The sequence below is a fragment of the Salminus brasiliensis genome, chromosome 3, assembly GCF_030463535.1.
Source record: "Salminus brasiliensis chromosome 3, fSalBra1.hap2, whole genome shotgun sequence".
Classification (NCBI taxonomy): domain Eukaryota; kingdom Metazoa; phylum Chordata; class Actinopteri; order Characiformes; family Bryconidae; genus Salminus; species Salminus brasiliensis.
The window spans coordinates 11,385,351-11,410,068 of NC_132880.1; the positions used below are offsets into that span (position 1 = coordinate 11,385,351).

Sequence of the window (24,718 nt, forward strand, 5' to 3'; positions counted from 1 at the left end):
TTATGCTAAGTGGGAAAACCACACGACAATGACAACAAAGCTTTAGACACTAGTGGCCTGCATTCCCCCTCCAACCAGAACTAAGGAAAGCTGCATGGCATGCCACAACTTGTCTCAGAATGAAAAGAGATGAGAATTGAAAAGGTCTGTGTGCAAGGAACTGTGAAAGAGTGAGACACTGATAACTCTCCAAAATACTTCACCAAAGTACCTTTTGTTAATGAATACATTTTGAATCACATTCTTTGCATACATGAGCTTAATGCAGTAGTGCTTACTGGATTCATTACATTTTGAGTGTTTTATGTCACACTCCTAACACTATGACATTTCATTAAAAATGTTAAGGCTTTAAATTTTAGCATGTGATTGAGGATAAGCTGTTTTAAAATCTAGCAGTACATGGTCTGTTACTCTTGTCATCACAAATTAAAAACATTTGGTAGTAATTGTTGCCATCTAGTGGTGACAGGTCTACAAAAGTGAATGCTGTGGTTTTGCTCAAGCAAGCGATATGTATGACAGTTTCAAATCACTTCTTTATTATCCATTTCTGACTAAATATCACTAAAACTATATAATTTTACCATGATTTAAACAACAGCGCCATTTACCAAAATATAATTACTCTGTCCCAACAGTATTTCGCTTGTTTGATATGCCCTACCTTTATTATTTTACCATGATGTGTGTGTGTGTATATATATATATACTTCATCTACAGAGCCTTCTCAGAGCAGAAAAAAGAGAAAAATGAGCAAGCAAAGGGATCTGAGCCACTTTCATCACATGCAATCCATGGAGGCCCCACCTCAGAACTTACAGGTCTTAACGGATGTACTGCTAAAGTCTTGCTGCCAGATACGAGAGGATGCCTTCAGGTCTTGTGGAATTCATGCCTTGAATGGTTAAATCTGCTGTGAGCGCACAAGGGGGACCTAGTCAGAGTCATGCAGGTAGTACTAAAGTAATGGCTGATCTGTGCATACACATCATGTTCGAATGAAAAGGTTCGGACACCCCCTCATCTATTATTTTAAATGGCAAAAAAATTAAATCAGGTGCATCACATCAGCTACAGACGGTTTATGTGCTTATTTTCAAAAATCAACATAAGACACTTCCATGTATGAGCCTGTATATCAAGTTTTTCAATTTTTGACATAAATTGAATTTAGCAGCTGTCCCTTTTAATGTGTTAAAATTTCATAATAAATAGACCAAAAAACAGTCCAAAAGGACTTTTTTACATTGACTTCCAAAAATCCTTTAAATTAGAATTTCATTGAAAGTTGAGAAGTTGCTGTTTTGGAGACCTATTAGCAATTATTATATTGTATAAAATGAATCATTGATGTTTAATCTTTAACTTAGTTCATTAAGTTTAATAGTTACTGCATTACTGCACTATTACTCATTTCATGTGTACACTGCTGTGGTTGCCCAATATTTAATCTGTAAAGTGTTTCATAATGCTTTTCTGTGAATAACACTGTAAAGCACACTGTATAGAAATGTCCTCGTAAAGTCTATGTATACTGTGTATACTATTGTACTATTGTTCTCTGTATGTTGTGTATCGTCTGTAAATTATATGTAGAGTAGCTGTATATTGTTAACACTGGATAGACACTAACACCTGGAACAAATTCCTTATGTGTGTAAACATACTTGGCCAATAAATCTGATTTTGAACTCAATTTTGCTACCTTTAACACTCGTTGTTGGTTGTGATATTGTGACATTCTCCCTAAATCCAGGATGAATAATAAGTATCTTTATAAATAATTATTCCTTTATAAATAATTATAAAAGAGCAAAGACTGGTGGATTACATTATTTATTTATATTTCTTAAAGTCATGTTCAGTTGACTTTGCAAGCCCTTGTGGAACTTCGTACAAAGGAGAGTAATATCGTATATACAACTGTATTCGACCACAGTCAAAGCCACAGTCAGCAAAATGTACAAATGTGGCGTAAGATGTTTTGCATCAGTTTTATTGTTTGCCTTTTAACAAAAATAAGGATGCATGCCTCATGCCCCCACAGTATATAAAAAAATCTGTCAATGATTTCAAATGCTTTTGGCTTTAAGCCTAAGTAACATGCTGATTAAAAAAAACAACATGAAAATACATTTAAGGAATCACCTTTAGTACAGAATACACATTACACAACGTGAAGACCACATTAGTGAGCACAGTGTGACACTGCGCAAATTTACATATCACAAGTATGCAAAGTCAAGTTGTCCAGTTAGCTTCTTGCATTTATTTGTGCAAATATTACAAAGGTTTTGAGGAACAGTTGGGTAAACATGAATTTCCTGCATCTATACTCAATACACTTTCATATTTAGTTTGCATATTGAACAACAGGACCTGGATAACAAAACTCCATCTAACTGCAATTCTCCTTTACATATTCATATCAGTGAGGTTAGCTAAAAAGCAAGACCCCCAAAATCAGTGAAGTATTGCTACATATAGTTCTTCAGGGGTGAAAAATAACTGCACTTAAATTCTGTACTTAAGTATCAATTTGGAATACTTGTGCTTTTCCACAAACACCTTTGCAAGAAAGAAAAGGAAAACCAATAAACCCAACCACATCCAAGCATCTACAGTTCTGGTTCTAAAATCTGATTGCCGCATTCAAAGTTGTTGTGAATACTCCAATGTACAATTATTTCACTGCCTCACAACAATTGAACTTTGCATTGACACACCAACTAATCTTTCACAAATATTATTACTATTACTAATAGGTTAAATGGCTTTTCCGTTAGCACTCGGTGATAGGGTTTGTTTGATGTAACACTGAAATATGAAAGTTAAAGGATATTCCACTGAAATGTCTTAGCAGCTTCGCACCATCTGTTGTAATTACATTTGTTTAGACCTAGACACAAAACCGATCTCAAAGTAGATATTAAAGTGGATGTCCAGCAGAGAACTGTGAACACAGTAAAAGGCTAAAAAAAGTATTTCTTAATCATATTATGCACTGCTGCTTATGCTCTGCAGGAAGTATGGAGCATTGTGAGATTCCCCAGTGATGTGAAAAGGTACAAACAATACATACATACACACCTGGAATTACACAGAGGTGCTTTATCATTATCACTACTGTCATGAGGGTAATTTGGGTAAACTGACCAAAAAGGTCTATTTTTAACAGAGTTATTTCCTTCTTCAACAGTCTGTGGTTGTTTGGCAACGGACACTCTAAACAAACTACATTTCTTGGCAAAAGAAATGTTTGATGTTATTGAAATAATTATTAGCCATTTATTCATTTATTCTAAATCTTTCTCTATTCCATCTTATTTTTCCTCATCATTTTATAAAAGTTATAAGACACTTCACTGTGTGTTACTGTGATTTTGAAACCATCACCCTGGCTAATTCACTGTATGCTGCAGTTACACTAGTCTTCTGAAAGCAAATTTCTGCCAGCAAAATAACATTTATTCAGTGGGACTTGCCACATGTAAGCAGTGTCCACAGCAAATCAAATTTGTGTGTTAAAATTACAAGGCTGGTGAACTGCACTACTACCACTAAAAGGCTGGCAAAGCTCTGTGGACCCAAACTGCAAAATGCTAATGCATGACTGTATCTTCACTGGCTTTTAAGAGACTAACAGCATTTACATAGCCTGTCTGGAGAATGCATTAGCTAACATTGTAGGTGGAGAGTTACCTTCTCATTTAAGAAGAGCCGGCACACAAATCACCCACTGTCCCAACCACGACAGTTATATATACAGTTTGTGTACCAAAACAAAAGACAACTGTAGTTTTTGATTGTCAAGTATGTAATTATCTGGCATAATTATGCTCAGTTTTGAATTTTATTGTTTGTGGTAATTGAGTTAGCTAGCATGCTAGTCACCAATTTAACTTCTTGTTTGAGTGTAGCAGAACACAAGTAAACTTCACCCAACATCACCAGCCACAGCAGTTATACTCAGTTTTACAGCAAAAAGCATAGTAGTGTACTGCAGCGGGTATATAATGACATGGCATAAGCATGTGCAGTTTTGACTGATTAATTTTATTACAGAACCGTTAGCCTCACTTTAGGAGCAGATCCCTTACAGACGTAGCCGATCAGCCAAAACATATTTGGTGTACATTTTACCTGTTTACTTCTTTTGAGCTGAAACTATGAGGCTCACGTGGCTTTAACAAATAAATAAATAAATATAATAACAATAATAATAAAAATTAGTACATACATGCCACCATACTCGATTTAAGCGATTTAAGTTTTAAATGCCTAAAACGGCCATCTTCTGCATTATCAACGCTCTAGTCATGAAAATACTAATAAAAGAGCAAATAAGACCAAATAACATTACAAAAATAAAGCTTAGGAATGCTAACGATCATAACCTGGAATAGAGTTTCTTATTCACTGAATGCTCCAGTATTTTTAACCTTCCAGTATATTTAAATGTAGGGTAGGTCATATTTTGTCCCTGAATGTTCATAAACAATGGGGAAGACACAAAACACTACAAGGTCTGAAATTATTAGAGAACAAGAGAAACAATTAGTTAAGGTCCTGAAATATTTGTGTGTCATGAGCTGTGAACAATAAATAGTAAAGTGTAAGCTACATTTACCAGGCATGCACTGATATTTGCATAATGAAGGCTGGCTTGGCCTTGGCTCACTTGGGCCTGACCAATACAGAAGATGTGGCCTGAGAAGTAGATCCCAGAACTCATTCCATGTACAAGACAAATATATTCATTGTAAAATTATTGCTGTTCAAATAAAGCTCCCAAGTGTGTGTTTTGTCCTTGGCCATTTTGGCACGCACTGTTAACGTTAATGGCTGTGGTCCATTAAAGATCCAGGACGTACACATTGCCTATATCCTTATCCCAGTCAAGATGATCCAGTCCACAAGTAATTAGAGGTAAACCCATGCACCTCCTGACCATGTAGCATTTAGCGCTTTTTGGCTGGAGCAGATGCAGCCATTTCCTTCAGTCACTGACAGTCCCTTACAAATGAAGCTCTGTGTAAAAACACCTGACTGACAGGTGTTCTTCTGCACTAAAATCAGTTTATCAAAAAGTTGCTGGAACAGCAACAAACAATTCAGGGGAAGACACCTGCAAGATGCAGATGGAAAGAGTTTGGTGCCCCTATTTACATTTTCTCAAAGAAGAATCCTGGAGTTCTGCTGTTTCTGGTGTGTGTGCCATTGCAGGTAAATCAGTGCAGAGGTGTGAACTTTGGGTCTCGGGTTTTTGGGTCTTTTCTGCTCCTCGAGCCATGACTGTGCCTTGGCCCCTGGGGGACAAGAGAACTGGAAGCGTGGGCGGGGTTGTGGGCTTGTGGGGCAGTTCGTTTGCTCTTGCTTCTGTGATGAGAGTGATGCCTGTGAGATGTTGTAGCTGTTGGCTGCTCCCTGGACACCTTGGACTGCGGTGGAGGAAGATGAGGAGAGGGAGCAGGAGAGGAAGCAATACTGGGCAGAGCATCCAGTGCTGCAGGTGGAGGCATGGCCTGAGCCTTGGCTTGTGGGCAGGGGCTAGAAAGGAAAGGGGACCGAGTGGCCGTCTCCAGCAGGCCTTTAGTACCCTGCGCACACTAGAAGAGGGTGAAGAATATGGAAAGAGCAAGGACATGACAACAGACAGAAATGGAAGGAAGTGGCAAAAGATCGAGGCAAAGTGGATAGTAAGGTAAAGAGGAGAAAGAAACACAGAAAAGAAAACATAAGAAAATATTTAAGAATAGTTTGTCCAAAACAGAAAAGACAAACATTAAATAAATAAAACAAAATCAAGATATCAAGATAACCAGTTAACAAAGTAGCACAAGCTAAAAGCATTTTAAATAAGCAGGGTGTGCGTGGCATGCAGCAACAGCAGCACTAGGGAGAGAAAGCATGCACGTAATGAGCTCACAATATACAGGGGCAGGATCAAGTCCATTTTTTAACTACAAGACATGAACCACCATCAGAAAGCTTCCACTACATCATGACATCAGCACTTTTACTATCACACAGAAGACTTCCTTTCTTTGAAGCAAAACACAACAAACAATAAACAAAATAGGTTTTTATTAATAAAGACCAAGAGAGTCTAGCACAGTCAAACAACACAGGTCACATGTCATTTAATACAGCAAAACATCAAATAGCAAAATTTCAAATAAAGCTACAAGGTGCTGGGCAAAAGTTCAAAAACGCATTCAAAAACGCATTTACAGTGATTTGCAACATGGTCATTCTACCATAGTCTGGTACACTGAACAGATTTAGATGTGACAAAATCTAAGCTTTTATAAAATGAAGTCGCTCATTCATCCAAGTTCCGTAAACCCAGTGCAAATTAGATAACACAGAAAGACTGGTGACCTGTTTTAAGTCTGAGCCTGTTTACAGCGGGCATTAATAGGGTTTTTGGTGACTGGATCACATTCGAAATTCACTTGTCTGCATTCAGAGGTAGTCAGAGACTGGTCGCATCCACATTTTATACAGGTGTAAACGAAATGCTTTTCTGTGATTGGATTCCATCAGGCAACCGCCTGAAAAATGTTTATATGAGTATTAATTACTGTGGATCTCGGTCTCTCTCCAATCCAGTGCGTGTTTTGGTGTGCATGTGCCCGCACTTTTTACCAGTACTAAGAGCAGTATTACAGAGTTTGTTTCTTTGCGGTTTATACAGTCTATCATATTTTCTGATACATACATTGATGAGAAATCATTGTTTACAGGAAATACAACGGAAACTACGAAGGCGTTGGTGTACTTTTTACTCTGGAAAGTAAAATCAGATCCCATCTGAGCACACACGCATTTTAAGTGTAAACAGGTCAAAATTCGGTCAAAGTAGCTCCAAATACTATCCAGATGAAAACAGGCCCTCAAATTCAACTGTCAAACAGCATTAGACTGAGCAAATATTTTAGCTTCATTGCTGTGTGCTCATTGCCAGAGCGCTCATTAATGCATCATTTGCAAATGGCACATTTCTTAGGTTGTTAAACTCACATGCTCAAATTTAGATGCACTACAACCGGACGTGACTGCACATGACAAACTCAAACAAAAATGTAAAACATGTAAAATCAACGGTGGTTTATCCTTATTCTGAACTAATTTTAAAAGGTTTAAAAAAAGTTGTCACCACAATGGTAGAATGACCCATCAACAGTAATGCCCTATAAAACAACAAACCAGAAATAATAATTCACTATAAACAATCAAACAATCTTCATCATGTTGTTTGTCACCACCAGGCAAGGGTGATGCAAGCAACAATTTGGCACATTAGTCCATAATTCAGTTCATCTGTGTGGTTCTGTGTATGTATATGGCTCAGCCAATCAAATTAAAAAAACAGAACTGTCTGCTTTCCTGAGATCCATTTTGAAAGCCAGAGTACACTGACCAGACAAACACATGAAACATTTGGTTGGTGTGCCATACCTGACTTTGTTTACTAAAAAACTCTAAGATGTTCTCTGTCTTTTTACTCTAGCTAGGCAGAATAAATTCCAAAGTGCATATAGCTCTATTTGCTGCTCAAATTCAGTCCAATACTGCAAAACTGGTAAGACAAGCATAGCTGTAAAAATTGTGTCATTGTCCAAATGTTTATGGACTCGACTGGAGATTACATGGTAAACTTCTTTTATACACATACACACTAACCACAAGCACTACAAACACCAGAGTAAACTGTTTAATGTCTTAGTCTTAATAGGAGGTGCAGTGCTCAGAGAGTTCATGACATGATGTGATGTGATAAGGCCCACCAGTGTGAGACTCAGCACTGTGGTTTTGGCACAGCAGCTGGCTCTGTGCAGCCTGCCAGCATGCAAGCCCAGCCCAGCTCAGCTGGGCAAACGTCTTACCGACCTCTTGTCCTGTACTGCACACATCCACTGATTCATCAACTGGCACAGGACAGTGCAAAATCCAGGCAATCATCCTCCTACACATACACATAGCTATTACTAGGGGAAGACTAATAAACATGAAGACTAATGGAGAGAGTAATTAAATTAATAATAAAATGGCTTACAATGACTTTACCGCACTTAATGGGTGCTGTTTGGTACATACCCTTAACTGTGTTAAAATGACTGATAAACCCAAGACTCAAAAGAGGAAACCATACTCAATGTCAAGCATCAGCAATTTAAAGTCTCACATTATTGGGCTACACAGTAGTGGACCTGTGGGAGTTATGAAACATATCTTTAGGATAGGTTGGAGGGTCAAAACTAGTTTTCCCCAACATCAGCACCTGATCTTACAAACGTTCTTGTGGCTGAATGCATTGAAATCCTCAAAGCAAATGTTCTTACATCTAGTGCAAAGCCTTCTGAGACCGCCGCAGCATCCAAGGGAGCAAAACCACCAATCAATACCCTTCATTTCAGAAAAAAACAATGTCTATAAAAGTTCAAAGGTTCCTTCAAATGTACTTAATCCCCTTAAAACTTTGGAAATCATCTGGATTACAAATGACACGTTGCTATGATGTTGAGGAAGATTTCACCCCAATGTAAACACAGTTGGCTAAAATTGGCCTCTAAATGTGAATCATTCAAGAGACACATATGCACAAATGTTTGCAGACATCCATTCAAATGAAGGCATTTAGCTGCTTTAAGTTGCACACATTGCTGAAATACAAAATGCACACACACACACACACACACACACACACACACACACACACACACACACACACACACACACACACACACACACACACACACACAATATCTAGACCCTGTAGCAAAATATGGCCAATAAAATAGGACTCCCTGGAGCAGATAAACATGAACCTATTGACACCATTCCAGGGTATAATGCCTCCTAGCACTGAGCTGTGGAGCAGTGGGACAGTGTTCTCTGATATGTATTGTGTATTCCATACTAGTACTGTGCTCCATCCAGTACTTCTGGTATGAGTTGGGGAGTTGATGAGGCAGGGTGCTGATCATCCAACATATAGTGACCTCACTTACACTTCTGTTACTGAAATCAATAAAATCCTCTAAAATCTAGAAGAAAGCCTTCCCTGGACAGTAGAGACAGTTACTAAAACAAGCAGGATAAACTCTTTTAAATACCTTTGATTTTAGAAAAAACAATATAAGCAGGTACCTCAATACTTTTGTTCATATAGTGTAGTTAACCTTATTTAGATAAAAGAAATAAACATGCCTAATAAAGGAAAAGGCTGCAAAATAATAGCCATATGTTTGGATATCCCAATGAGAACTGCTGGATCAACTGTCAGGAAATGGAAGCAGCATCACACAACACCCATCACACACACCACACATCATTCAGACACATGAGACATGAGGCCATGCCTCACAACTGTAAATCAAAGTAAGGAGACTTGTGAGGGAAGCCACAATATGCACCACTCAACAAGATCAGGAGCATCAGTCTGCATACAACAGGCCTATAAAAGGACGGAAGCTGGAATGAAAACATTACGGATGAGGGAAGAAGTGGAAAAATAAACAAACAAACAAACAAATAAAAACACAACTACCAGGCAATCTAGTGGTCATATGAAACAAAAATAGAATATTGGGATAGCATAGTCATGTTGGGGCTATGATTTTCCTCCACAGGGACTGGGCATCTTGTTAAAACTGAGGACTGGATGGATGGTACAAAATACAATGAGATAATGTTAGATATACAGACTGCTTCAGACCTAAAAAAATAAATAAAAAAAGGTCACATGGCCAGATGTTAATGTTGTACAAGCCAACAGAGAATCTGTGGCAGTATTTAAAGGAAAAAAAGTTCACAGGAGAGTCATCTAACCAACATGAACAACCTAACACAAACAGGCCAGGAAGAACATCATGCATATCTGGTGGAAAAATAACCCAGAACAAATCTTTAGAGTTTAGAATCTTTAGAATCTTTGAATCTTTAGAGTTTATGCAAGCAGCAGTTGTTGCAAGTTGTTTTTAATTCAAAAGGTATTCAACAATGAATTTTGATTTTATGAGCATACTGATTTGCAATAAAATGCTGACTGGAAAAAATCACCAGGGTCATTAACAACCCAGAGAAATAAAAAAAATGTTTTCAAGGAAGTGTAGTGTAGTTTTACAATGGCTTGGAACATGGCATAGCTTACATATTGTAAGTATGTTTTATTTATTTATGGATTAAAACAATTCCAATTCCACTGTGTATTTCCAACAGTTTATTTAACAATAATAAAAATATATATATCATAGTCTAACAGACAAAAAAAAATACAAAAAAACAAAACGTTAAAAAGTACAAAATGTTTTACAAAATATGGAATATATAATGCACATCTCCACCTGAAACAGGACTGCTAAACCACTCTATATGCACGGATTCCAAATTAATAATAATTAGCAATAAACACTATTCCTTCTCACACACACACACACACACACACACACACACACACACACACACACACACGCCAAACATTAAAGAATTTAAAATTAAATTAAATTTTAAATTAAATTTTATCTTCATCTGAACTGTTGTCCCTGAACTGTTGGTTCTTGTATTCAGAATTTTGATGCAGGGGTGATGGTGACGGTCAGGCATTAAGACCTGAGCAACTCTGACAAGAGCCAATTTGTTATGGTAACACGACTGGGGTGGAGCATCTCCAAGACGGCAAACTCTGGCAGTTACCTACTGATAAGGCAGGTACAAACCAACATGAGGTAGAACGAGCATGAGGTCTATTATGGCACAAGTCTCAGAAATCTTCAACAACACACAGTGCATTACACCCTGCTGCAAAGTTGCAGCCCAGCCAGACAGCCCATACCAAGTCCTGTTCACCATCAAAAAAGCTCTAGACTAGAGCTCTAGACTCTCTGGACTAGACAGTGAAGCAATGACAGGGAAAGGGCTGCCTGGTCTGATTAGAACTGTTTTTCTAGGTATGGTTGCATCATTTACCTAAGGGATGCACAGGATCTTTGTCAGATACAAGAAGATGCAATGCTAACACCTCAAAGACAGATCCCCTTTATATGTCTTACAGAGTGACCTATTCTGGTGGTATGCATAGGGCCATTGGCATTTTAGGTAGTCTTAATGTTTTAGCTCATGATGGGTGTGTGTTTGTAGCACTCAGCAGAAACACTTGACACCTTGAGCAGGCAAGGCCAGTATCTTAATAATGCACTAGTGTGAATGAAATGCACTAGTGTGAATGAAAAAAAAAAGTGTCACTTAGACTGCACTGTAAACAAACAACAGAGAAACACTGTTTCTTTAAAATTATAAACATTAATGTCCCCATTAAAGTCCCTGAGCGGACATGTAAACAAATATTACCAAAATATATTAAACTGTGTCAGAATACTAACTCTTCAAACCAACTATGAGCAATAGCATGGGTGTTTTACTGTGAAGCAGCTGACTAGTCACTATGCAAATCTTTCCATACTCCTTTTACAGTAATCAACATTATACCATCAGCTGTTATAACCAGCTCATCAGTTCAGTGTACATTACAGTGAAGCCTGCTTGACGCTGTAAAAAGTGAGTTTTATGGTTTCATGTCCTCTACAGTACTGACTTGCAAGTGCTTTTTCTGATGTAGGGTCACCTGATTTCTAGTCACACTAGTTCCTCAGTACAAATTAAGCCCTACTGTTGGTAGTTCCTCTGCCTAAAAGGGAAGTGTGTAGGACCCACCCAACCCAAAATACCTACCATTACTGAAAACCATGTGTCATATGACATACCTCAAAAGAAGCTGCATCATTTCTTATCCAATATTTGCTTACTTTCCTTAAAAGAGTAAGTCATCAGACATCTGACACTGTGTCTTCACCAGTGCTTGTCCATTTTACTCAACTCTTCCACTAACACGTCCATCACTGTAACACATTCTAGGATGACAACTACATTTTAATGTGTGTGTAACTAGTTCAACAGAAGTGAACACTGATCAGTAAATTCACTAGACCTCAATCCCAATTCTCAATCTAGAACAGTGGGTGCTGGAAGAAGCACACACAACCTATCTCTAGTGGAAGACTAGGTTAAAGGCAACTAATTCTGGTTGTCCAGTGAGCTTAGATCAACTTTGTTTCATTAAGGCAGCTCTCATTCAAATATATGAGCCATCTTCTGTTCCAGGGCAGAGCTTCAAGCAGTGGCAAAGACACTTACATCAACATGAAAGGTGCTTTCCATACCAAACAACAACATACAAAACAAACAATATGTTTCTATGAATCATACATAGAACAGGCGGAAGGGCTTAATCTGGAGCAGGCATGGAATTGTTCAGGCAGTAGACTGGCTTTGAATGGTAAGGGTTAGGATAGGAGGAGGGGCGACAGGGGCTCGGCCTGATACAGGAACAAGTCCTACCATGTTGATGTCATTTTTAGCAGCAGGAAGCTCAATTTCAGTGGGGCCAATCTCTGCAGACTCTTCTGGGGGCACAAAGCCTCTTCGGTCAATCAGACTGGAACAAGAACAGGAAAAGAACAGTTTGAGTCATTAACCACATGAAGCTAGCTGATCGAAATACAATTAAAGGCTACCCGCCCCAAAGCTACGCACTTATCAAACATACAGTGAGGAAAATAAGTATTTGAACACCCTGCGACTTTGCAAGTTCTCCCACTTAGAAATCATGGAGGGGTCTGAAATTTTCATCTTAGGTGCATGTCCACTGTGAGAGACAAAATCTATAAAGAAATCCAGAAATCACAATGTATGATTTTTTTATAATTTATTTGTGCGTTACTGCTGCAAATAAGTATTTGAACACCTGCCAATCATCAAAAATTCTGGCCCTCAAAGACCCGTTAGTCCACCTCTGAAAAAAAGTCCACCTTCCCCCCACTTATTATTCTAAATTAGCAGCACCTGTTTGAGGTTGTTAGCTGCATACAGACACCTGTCCACCCCACACAATTAGTAAGACTCCAACTACTAACATGGCTAAGACCAAATTGTAGACCTCCACAAGGCTGGAAAGGGCTACGGGGTAATTGCCAACTGTTGGAGCAATTATTAGAAAATGGAAGAAGCTAAACATGACTGTCAATCTCCCTCGGACTGGCGCATCAATGATCCTAAGAAAGGTGAGGAATCAGCCCAGAACTACACGGGAAGAGCTGGTCAATGACCTGAAGAGAGCTGACACCACTGTTTCCAAGGTTACTGTGGGTAATACACTAAGACGTCATAGTTTAAAGTCATGCATGGCACGGAAGGTTCCCCTGCTTAAATCAGCACACGTCCAGGCCCTTCTTTAGTTTGCCCATGACCATTTGGATGATCCAGAGGAGTCATGGGAGAAAGTTCTGTGGTCAGATGAGACCAAAATAGAACTTTTTGGTCTTAATTCCACTCGCCGTGTTTGGAGGATGAAGAATGTATTGCGAGATTTTGGGGAACAATCTCCTTCCCTCAGTTAGAGCACTGAAGATGGGTCGTGGCTGGGTCTTTCAACATGACAATGACCCAAAGCAAGTGGCTCCGTAAGAAGCATTTCAAGGTAAGAAGCATTGCCACTATAGAAAATCTTTGGAGGGAGCTCAAACTCTGGGGAAGATCTGTGTAGAGGAATGGACCAAAATCCCTGCTGCAGTGTGTGCAAACCTGGTGAAAAACTAGGAAACTAGGAAACGTTTGACCTCTGTAATTGCACAGTGGACATGATGAAGACCCCTGCATGATTTCTAAGTGGGAGAACTTGCAAAGTCGCAGGGTGTTCAAATACTTATTTTCATCACTGTACCAACCATGTACACTAACAGTCAGATGTTTCAGAACACCCCCATTTTTCTAGTGTTTATTGACATACAGCAGTTCATGTCCAGTAAATAACCTGTAATGGTATAAATCCTAGTGACCTCAAATTGTACAAAGGTAAGCTCGCTTGCTAGGGGAGGTGAAGCTAACAAAAAACTGGAAAATGCTGTAAAAAAAAGGCAATTAACATTAACAACAACAACAAAAATAATAAAATTATGAGAAATTACAAAAAAGCGAGAGGGTTACATTCACAACAGAATTAGAAGACAAGTATATAAATGTAAACAGTTTGTGTGACAGGTGGCGTACATAATTCCTTGTAACCATGCTTAACACTGGACCAAGTTTCAGTTTCAACGGTCAAGAGAAGACTTGGAGCTGCAGGTTTCACAGGCAGAGTATTAGTAAGAAAGTAATTGCAAAGATGGCAAATTAAGAAAAGCAGGCTTGTCTGGGCCATGAAAAAATTGGATGACTGAAACTTTTGATCGGTAGTGTAGGTGCAGTTTGCAGATTTAAAGTTCTTGACTATAGCTTTATAGTTAATTTTCATTCGCACACAAGTTGTGTTAATCACTCTATAGCCCTTAATAAGCTGTTAGCTGGGCATATGTTGGCTGGATTTTTTTGGTTGGTGGACTTCTCAAACAGCAAGGACAGTAGATACGCAAAATGCCAGTAAAATCACTGTGCCTGACACATTCATACCAGTGTCACACATGCTTATATGGTACAATGCGAGTTGTATGCTGAGTTTAGTTCACCACTTAAATATATGTGGTGACTAAAAATATCTGGTTAATGATGGTACATACATTGATGTATGGGCTAAAGATAGACACATAGAGGGGCCAAAAACGGGCTATAGACAGAAACTGTAAACCAAACTGCACTTGCATAAAGCTTTCCTTCCAAGCACTGACCTAGGAGGCATTGGCCCACAGAGCACTGAACAGCAGTTCTTGATAATGCTGTTATAACTGTAAGGGTTTCCCATCTCTTCATTCCCACTCTTCCCTGACCAGGAACCCTTAATCTGAGAGCAAAAAACAGAAGAAAGAAGGAAGAGGGAACAATTATGTTTTGAAAACATAAAATTCTCAAATCAGAAATAATGACTGTTTAAGAAATGAATCTCTAAAAGGAACTTGGTCAATTGGTCAAAACAGAGTAACATGATTTATCACCTACCCCAGACAAGGCCAATCAGCCAAGATACATTTATTATATCTGAGGTTTGCTACTGAAGTTTACAATGGGAGATGCTAAGCTAACAATGCTAACCAACTACTAATTTCTTCTCCGCAATCAAAATGCCCAAAAACGTTTCTCAACCTGACTAAAATGAATGCAGAAAAAAACCCCATAAATAAACACCCAAATAACAACACAGTGTGGGTGGGGCAGCATTTTTGAGAACCACTTTTACCTTACTACAGTATGTGGCATCATCCTATGCCCTGCGGTCCAATTTGAAAGAAGGAGGACAATTTTTTTTAAAAACTGTTTACACTGTTTAGAAGGAAATGAATGAAGATTTTGCAATGCATATCTTAGGTTCAGTGTTTGCTAGCAATGTTAGCCAAGCATGTCCCATTACAAACTAAAGAATCACACCAGAAACTAAACATGTCTTCAATGATCAACTGCATATGGGGTTAGTGATAAATTAATGAATAAATTCCACATTTGTCACTTGGTTCCATTTTCATCTTTTACAATTACACAAAAATGAGCCTTGTATTGTAAACCAAAGCCAGATAGGATGTGCATTAACAGAAATGACACTTTATGTATGGTTTGTCATTTAAATGGTCCTGTTTGAAGCACCAAAACACTCTGCAGATGCAGGGAAATCAACATTTTAACAGCATTTTAATGTTTCCATACATGGCATTTAATGCTCCTTATCCACCAGTACCACTAAAACAAACAACAAATATTTAATGGAATGACACAAACACTAATATACAGTCATGGTTGAATGTGTTGGCACCCCTGAATTTTTAGTACACCTCTGAAAGTATTTTTCAAATTATTGCAATTACATGTTTTGTTATACACAATGTGTATTTCCTTTGTGTGTATTGGAACAACACAAAAAAGCAGAGATATGTTAAGGGTGCCAATCATTCTGTCTGGCCCATTTTTGGAGTGAAATTATATTAATTTTATGTTGGAAAGACACAAATGAAATAAACATGTGTATAACAAAACTTCCAGAGGTGCCAACACTTTTGGCCATGACAGTAGATAGTCACCCAGATATTTTAAAGAATATTATGCACACTCACATCTTCATTTGTAGTGAGATTGGCAGCAACGAGGTAAGTATGGAAGCCGGAAAGGCCTAAAATTGACCATACTGAAAAAAAGCAGACTACTAGCTCTAACGCAGTGGAAAAAAGTGAAGGACAATATTTATACATATACAATATTACACACAAGACTAAAATGTACTTGTTCACAGACAATAAACCAAAAAAAAGAGTTACAGCCAAAAGGATATCTTGCAGGGCTTTCCTGGAGTGCAAAAACCAGACCATTTCCTCCTTGTGACCCTGTATAAACAAACAAACCGGGAAAAAAACGGGAAACAAACTTGGGGAAAAAATGATTTATGCCACAAAGAAACAGCAGTATGTGGAAAAACAATTAGCTATGTGAGAGGCAGTTTAAGGTACATTAAGAAAATGAAAGGGCTAAATTACATTTATGAATATCACACCTCATAAAGAGTCATGTTTTTTTTTTACTATTACTCTATTCTAATAAACATGATATCTATGTCATGAGTTGCATGGGGAGCCAGACAACTAGGGCTGGCAACCACAGAGTGATTTTTGATGTAGAAGGTGCAGTTTGTGCAGTGTCAGCCAAAGGTTTCCCAATTTTACTTTTTTCTAATTTATGAATTTGATTGGGTTTTTTTTATCAAATGAAATGCCATCCTGTAACCTTTGGACAGATCCTGAGCACAAGGTTACTGATGGAGGAATATTTCCCTTTAAAATCTAATTACACAGAAACCTAGTTTAGGACCCTGTATGTAGTTTAGGACACAATATTACTTACTGTAGCATATGAAAAAGAACAAAAATTTACACCATGCAGCTAAACATTACTGGGCAACAATTTCTGGTTTCTTTACAAAGAAAAGGGAAACAAAAATGCCCATTACTAAAAGCACTATATAAATAAATCTGACCTGACTTATATCATCAAGTCCAAATTTTATGTAAGATTAAGAAACATTAAGTCATTCAGGTACATCCAAACTTAACTGCTACTGTAAATACAAAAACAACAACACACAACACAGGAGCATACATACTCAGAGCCAGGTGTGTGGTCACACAGCCAAAGATGAACGCAGTGAGGAATGATAAAGAGACAATGAATGTGTAAAAGAAGCGATAGTTGCGCTTTCCCACGCAATTCCCCACCCAGGGGCAGTGATGGTCAAACCGCTCTGCAGAAAGAGAAAGAGATTATCAGTTTAGCTGCAGATTACTACAACAAGAAAGTGACCTAAGGCAAACAATGTCTATGGTGGATATATAGAACACACCCTAGCAATTTACAGAAAGTACAGGAACTAATTACAATTTAAAAGACAAAGTAAAATCAATATTACTTCAAAAAACTTTCACATTCACAAAGTGAGCGGTCATCATTAGGAAAATACAATGGGCATTACTGTGGTCACCATATTAAAGAACAGGTAAAAGATCAGTCTTCTCCTGTAGTCTAGACCTAACCCTAGGTATACATTTCCATTCTTTGTTAGCTACATCAGCCTCGCAGCTCCAGTGCAAAAATAAAAAGCACAATTTGGATACAAAATATATTTTGGCCTATTGGGGCTACAGAGATGCACCAAGTATACATCTGAAGAATGTATACAGAAATATAAAACGTCTTTATACATATACAGTGAGTCCAAGAAGTATTTGATCCCTTGCTGATTTTCTTTGTTTGCCCACTAATAAAGACACTATCCTTCTGCACTTTTAATGGTAGATATATTCTAACATGGAGAGACAGAATATCAAGACAAAAATCCAGAATATAATTTTAAAGAATATATTTTAATTAATTTGTATTTCAATGAGGAAAATAAGTATTTGATCCCTCTTGCCAAACACACTCAATACCTTAGTGGCAAAGCCTTTGTTTGCAAGCACAGCGGTGAGACGTTTGTTGTAGTTAACCACAAGTTTAGCACACACACCAGGGGGAATTTTGGCCCACTCTTCTTTGCAGATCCTCTCTAAATCATGAAGGTTGGTGGGCTGTCGCTTGGCAACTCTGACCTTCAGCTCCCTCCATAGATTTTCGATCGGATTGAGGTCTGGCGACTGGCTGGGCCACTCCATGACCTTAATGTGATTTTTCTTGAGCCAATCCTTTGTTGCCTTTGCTGTATGTTTAGGGTCGTTATCATGTTGGAAGACCCAACCACGGCCCATTTTCAGATCCCTGGCAGAGGGGAGGAGGTTGTCCCTCAGGATTGTGCGGTACATGGCTCCATCCATCTTCCCAGTGATGCGGTGAAGTAGCCCTGTACCCTTGGCAGAGAAACACCCCCAAAACATTATGCTTCCACCTCCATGCTTGACGGTGGGCACAGTGTTCTTGGGGTCATAGGCAGCATTTTTCTTCCTCCACACATGGCGGGTGGAGTTGAGGCCAAAAAGTTCAATTTTGGTCTCGTCTGACCACAAAACCTTCTCCCAATAACTTGGTTCATCTTTCAAATGATCATTGGCATACTTGAGGCGCGCCTCCACATGTGCTCTCTTCAGCAGGGGTACCTTTCGGGCACTGCAGGATGTGAATCCATTGTTGCGCAAAGTGTTGCCAATTGTTTCCTTGCAAACTGTGGTCCCAGCTGCCTTCAGGTCATTTGCTAACTCCTGCCGAGTGGTTGCAGGACGATTTCTGACTGTTCTCAGCATCATTGCCACCCCACGAGGCGAAATCTTCTTTGGAGCACCGGGCCGAGGTCTGTTGATTGTCATGTTATACTCTTTAAACTTTCTGATAATTGCACCAATAGTTGTTACTTTCACATCCAACACCTTACTAATCTTTTTGTAGCCCATTCCAGCTTTGTGAAGGTCAACAATTCTGACTCTGAGGTCCTGTGACAGCTCTTTGGTTTTACCCATGTTGGAGACTTGAAATCTGTGTGATCTGTCTGATTCTGTGGACAGGTGTTTTTCACACAAGTGATTAGTGAGAACAGGTGGCTTCAGGTCAGGTAACAAGTTGATTGGGAGTGTCTAACTGGTCTGTAAAAGCCAGAACTGCTAATGAATACTAAGGGATCAAATACTTATTTCACTCCATGAAATACAAATCAATTAATATATATTCCTTAGATTTATTTTCTGGATTTTCTTTTTAATATTCTGTCTCTCCATGTAAGAATACATCTACCATTAAAAGTATAGAATGATCATGTCTTTATTAGTGGGCCAACGAAGAAAATCAGCAAGGGATCAAATACTTCTTGGACTCACTGTAACTGCATACTGTCTTCCAAACCCACATAGAACATCTGCAACCATCCTAAACACATGCAGTCAGATTAACACACCAGTGATTCTCTAGAAAGGAAGCAAGAAAATGTTACCTCTGGCACATGTCATTATCCCCACTGCTACTCACCCACACAGTTGTCACACAGACTGCAGTGGGATGTGCGAGGCGGCCGGAAGATCTTGCAGGTGAAGCAGTACTTTAGTTTAACCACCTGCTGGTTGATGACTACCTCTTTGGTTCGAGGAGGGGGTCGGTAGGAGGAGGAGGAGCCAGTGGGATTGTCTGTGGGACAGAAAAAGTCAGAACATCAATTCTTTATAATACAAAAAAAAAAAAATCATAATCATAATAATAATAATAATAATAATAATATTAAGCTGTGAGACACCACAGAGCTCTGTCCAGGTGTTCAGCTTTCTCTTCCTATCTTCCTTATTTCATTTCAGTAATCAGACTGCTTTTCAGTAAATCACCCAACAATGAGGCCAGGGTAATCACCATTGATTCCATCTAAAATTGAGTAATGGGTAACTATTAAATGAGTAAAGTAAAGCCAAACAGAAAGGACTGCTGCTAAACTTATAACTACAATAACTTAGGAAGTCTGTGTGTTAAAATGCATATAAAAAGGGAGTGCACACCAGGTTTAGTTACAAGGAGGTACAGAAAGGCAATTTTAAATAAAATTGCATCATACATACTGCCAATCAACCACAGCTGAATACATTTTTAAGTGTTTGTGACAACTCTATATTAGACACAAAGGACAAAAAACAAAAACTTTTAGTCAACACTTCTATAATTTCCTGTAATCTAATGTGTGGAAGTGAAACTGAAATGGTTTTACATACTGGAAAGTTTACAATAAAGTGGCCCACATAGGGCACACACTCGTCTGGAACAAGGAGCAAGAGAAGGGCCCCTGGTCTAAGGAGTCCTGTTTTCATTTACAACACTTGCATGGCCACAGACCTCACAACTAACATGAGCTGAATGATGTTTAACATCTTTGTCTCAGATACAACAAGGCACCTTCATTGAGCTAGCAGAGTGAGCAATGGCACAGAAATATTCATCAGCATATTATGCTTATGGTTTTAACCCACCTAGGTAAATATTATAATGGACGCCTATTCTTTCAATGAGGATTATCAGAAATGAAATAGCTGTCTTTAACTGAGCCTATTTTAGGAACTGCAATGCAATGAGAAAATATTTAGTAACGGGAATCTTACTTTAAAGAATTATTCTTAGACAAGGCTATAGTTTTAAACAACTTGCAGGCAGGTATGCTGTAAACTGACTACTTGTGTGTGTGGGCCACAGTGAGTTACAACACACAATCCATGTGCTTAGTGAAGACTCACAGAAAAGAAGTCACAGGAAAGTCTGATAAGTTTATTTTAAAAAGTAATTTGCTATGGCCTTCACAGACACCAGATCCCAACCCAATTCAACCAAACTCCATTATCAATATACCTTTCAAGGGAGATGTAGAATTTATGCCAAAGTGCACTGATTCTGCTCTGGCATCTTATGGTGGCCTACCACCTAAAAATAAGTTTTTTCCCCTTTATCACTCGTCAGTAGCTTCTAAAACCTAACTACAGTCTTCACACTCTTACAACCATGCTATTGTGCACCATATGCAATTAAGGACACCAGCATAAAAATAACAAGAAAGAATGCAAATGTCAAGCTTGAACACTCACCAATCTGCTTCTCAATATCGGCTGCTTCTTCTGGTGTTGCCCTGGGCAGAATTCCTGGGTCGGTGAAGCTGGTCTGAAGAAGAGAGATGACTACAAACACAAAAAGGACGCCTCCAATCACTGGGATGCAGCCGGTCAGGTGTTTAACCAGGAACGGACAGCTAGGAAAACGGGTCACAGAAATGAGGGCAGTGATTGATCTCTGGAAAACTGCAGAAAGCAGATAGAAGACCAGTCCATCCAACATGTAAATCAACCAAATGTTCTACCACCACAAACAAGTCTGATAACAGAAACCAGAAATTCAAAGCATTTAATGCCTCTGAAAGCTAAAAATCACAATATATGCTAAACTCATATATGAAATGGCTATAAATACATTGGCCTGATTCCTAAAACTTTGTTCGACTCAAGTGTAGGGATAAAGTTGTGTCTTTATTTTAAGATGCTTAAGATATGGAGGTAAATGACAGGTGAAATAATTCCAAAAGAAAACTTTCCACAGTTGATCAATTTCTCTGTTACAATCTTACTAACCGTATCATAAAGCCATTTTGAAAACTAGTGGCTCTTTAAGACATGCACCAAACACACCGTACTTCCCATTCATCTGGTAGAATACTGTATAGTCCGATTTGGTAGCAGATACTGATTTGATGTTTGCCTTGCAGTTACACACCCAGCACTTACTCGAATATAAAAAATAGTCCACTGGTGACCAGAATGAGACCGATGGTCAGAGGTAGGACGCCACTCTGACGGGCTACGATGATCCTTCCGTCACAGCAAAAGCGATTCTTGCCAGGAAACACTTCCCATTTTCTTTTCAGTCGCTTGGGCTTCTTCTCCGGGCAAGGTCGAGAGGAAGGAGTCGGTGCTGGGGTGGGTGTTGGTGTTGCGAGTGCCTGCGGATCTATTTGTTGATATTCGCAATTTTTCATGTTTCGACAGCCTTCTTGAAAGTGCAGGCCTTTATCCAATGCCCTCCCTAAAAGAAGAAAGACTCACGATTGTTGGTCCAGACGCGCTTTTCTCACACCTTTGAGAACCCGCTTCAGACACGGCAACGACTGAGCGAGTGGTATGATATGACCGGAACTATTTCTCATAGCCGGTTCTCTTCAGCTGAGCTACGTATCCAGCAACGTCACGATCTAATGGCTGTGAGATATTAGTCCTGTTATAACCCTCATTTATCTCCTCCTCCACCCACCGCGTACTGACTGCTCTGCCCGAACATGTCAAAGTAGCCAGATTTACCAGCTAGTGACGCAATACTCTCGCAAAAAGCTTCCTTTGCCAGCCACACAAACACTACTGAACATCAAACATGCTATCCATGCTAACCTAGTGCTAGCTATATATTTTATATAAACATTCACGTGCGACTGTTTTTAGCCCACTCTGTTAATAAATATAGCTATATTAAAATCACAACATCGGTTACATTCCTGCAGCATGTATCTTAATCAAACGCCAATTGGCAAACTTATACTTCATTATTTGCATTACAAACGTGTTACAGATACTAGCATACCCAGCATCATCCCAGATCTGGAGACGGAACAGAAACTGCTGCACGAGACGGTTCGTACAAATAGCTATAAACAAATCAGTTCGGTCTCTCACAGCAGACTTACAACAACCTCCGAGATTGTCTACGCATTTTCCTAATGATCATGTGCATGTGTAAACCCCGGTTTCCACTTTTCTGGAGCGCTTTTAGTTCCTTCACATCGAGCATAGAGATGTTTACGCCAGACCCTGATGGTGTACTGTAGCATGGCGAGAGGATGACGCAAAGACGACGGAGGTGGAGGTTCAGCCCCTTTTAGACCAGCTGACTTCAGGGGCTGCTGATGCTCGTACAGTTTGCAGCGAGAGAGGGCTGATCTTAGATGAGGCGGCTCCTGTGATCGCGTTCACAAAAGCTGAACGTAGATACACTCTCCTACTCCGGAGGGGATGTATGAATATCATACCAATCATAGATCAGTATATTGTGAGTAAACATACGGTATATTTGTATTTATCTTATTTAGGACTATTATCATATATGAGTTATGCAACACTGCCCCATCACGTTTTCACTGATGATATCTTTAGGCTTTGCAACAGTTTTGGTGTTCTTGATCTTCACAAAAAATATCCAAACTGCAGTAACGTTAGCACATCATCTAAAGTCTTGTCAGAATGAGTTGGGCATGCTGATGACAGGGCATAATCTTTAAACAGATTTAAAACAAACCAGCCACATGCCAACATTTTTGTTAATATTTTCGTGTGTTTTTTGGGCAAACAACCATGGTTCTGTGTATGGGTTTATAAACAATTTTCCTCTAGCTATTATATGGTCTTTCAAGCAAAATACCAAAGTAATTTATCCAAACGTCTTTCCTTTTATGTCCTTTATCATAAATAGTTCTTTGTCATCAGGTCATGTACCATCCACCTTCAAGACCGCCAGAGTTGTCACTATCTTAAAGAAACCAACTCAGTGCCTGTAAGAGTGTGGATCATGGTACAGTAATAGGACGCCACCATTACAAGTCAGTTGGTGAAATTTCTTCCATCCTAGATATTCCACAATCAACTGTAAGTGGTATTAAAGAAAAAGGAGAGGGTTTACAAACCACAGCAACTCAGCCACCAAACGGCAGATCACGTAATGTTTCTGAGCAGGGCCACAGAGTGCTGAAGTGCATAGAAGTCGCAAACCCTCTGCTGACTCACTAGTGGCAGAATTCCAAACCTGCTGTTAGAGCTGCAAAGTGTTCTGTAGGTGTACCAATAATGTTTGTTTGGTTAAGTGGTTAACTGGTTTACTGAGTAACCAACTGGTATAGTAACTTTCTTTGATGAAGATTTTAGAGGCATTAAACACTTTGGACATCTGGTCACAAGCACCACCTCTTGAATTTTACATTTCTCACCAAACCACTCTGACTCTAATAATATCCTCACAATTTAAGTTAAATAATACATCATTTGTAACAAATCTTCATTTTACTTTACCAGTGAAAGACAAGTTGTCTTCTCTTGCTGATTAATTTGCCAGCACCTCTTCAATCTCATCCTGTAACTCATTGGTGATTTTCACCACTGTGGAGTAGGCTTTGTTGTTTCAAACCTTAATAATACAACATGGAGAATATTTTCTCAGCTAATGTTTTGTTGTATCTATAATGGATATGGTTTCTTGTGAGTAGTTTATTCATTTAGTATGTACTGTAATGTAGATTCTTTTCCTTACCAGTTCAAACCAATGGGTGGAGCTAGGGGAGCATTTTACATCTTTTCTCTTTTCAGCAACGTTTGGCAGTTTTGTGTGAGAGCAGCTCTCTTCCCTGCCAAGGCCAGCCTCAAGCCTGTTTCACATTTTTCAGAGCAAGCAATGCGACTTTACATTTTTTGCATGTCGCAGAGAACAAATGTATCTTTCATAAGTCTGCTGTAGCGAATGGGAAAGCATTCAATAAAAAACTGCCTTGAAATGAATTTTTGGGGGGGAGAGAAATGTTGCTCTGAGAGCAGAATGGCCTAGTTCTTAGAGCCTTGGTTGTTTTATCAGTGCTTAGCCCACAAATGTTCAAACAGTTCTCACTACTAACAATGGGAAAATTGCATTCACCCTGATGATTGTAGCAGGCAA

The 24,718-nt window shown here is 38.9% G+C and overlaps 1 protein-coding gene across 2 annotated transcripts; it reads right to left on the reverse strand.

Annotated features, from left to right (window-relative positions):
- Positions 1-1,984: 1,984 nt before the first annotated feature.
- Positions 1,985-22,857, reverse strand: zdhhc18b (zDHHC palmitoyltransferase 18b). 2 transcript variants are annotated; one of them, XM_072675435.1, is made up of 9 exons: positions 21,757-22,857; positions 21,067-21,227; positions 19,481-19,636; positions 17,139-17,276; positions 16,314-16,365; positions 16,099-16,201; positions 14,728-14,840; positions 12,407-12,503; positions 1,985-5,613 (listed from the first exon to the last, which is right to left on the reverse strand). In XM_072675435.1, the coding sequence occupies exons 1-9, from the start codon at positions 22,005-22,007 to the stop codon at positions 5,236-5,238; spliced, it is 1,449 nt and encodes a 482-aa protein (XP_072531536.1). In that variant the 5' UTR covers positions 22,008-22,857; the 3' UTR covers positions 1,985-5,235. The 2 variants fall into 2 exon arrangements, with proteins under 2 accessions (XP_072531536.1, XP_072531537.1); XM_072675436.1 differs by lacking the exon at positions 1,985-5,613 and adding an exon at positions 5,629-7,976.
- Between the last annotated feature and the right edge of the window lie 1,861 nt (positions 22,858-24,718).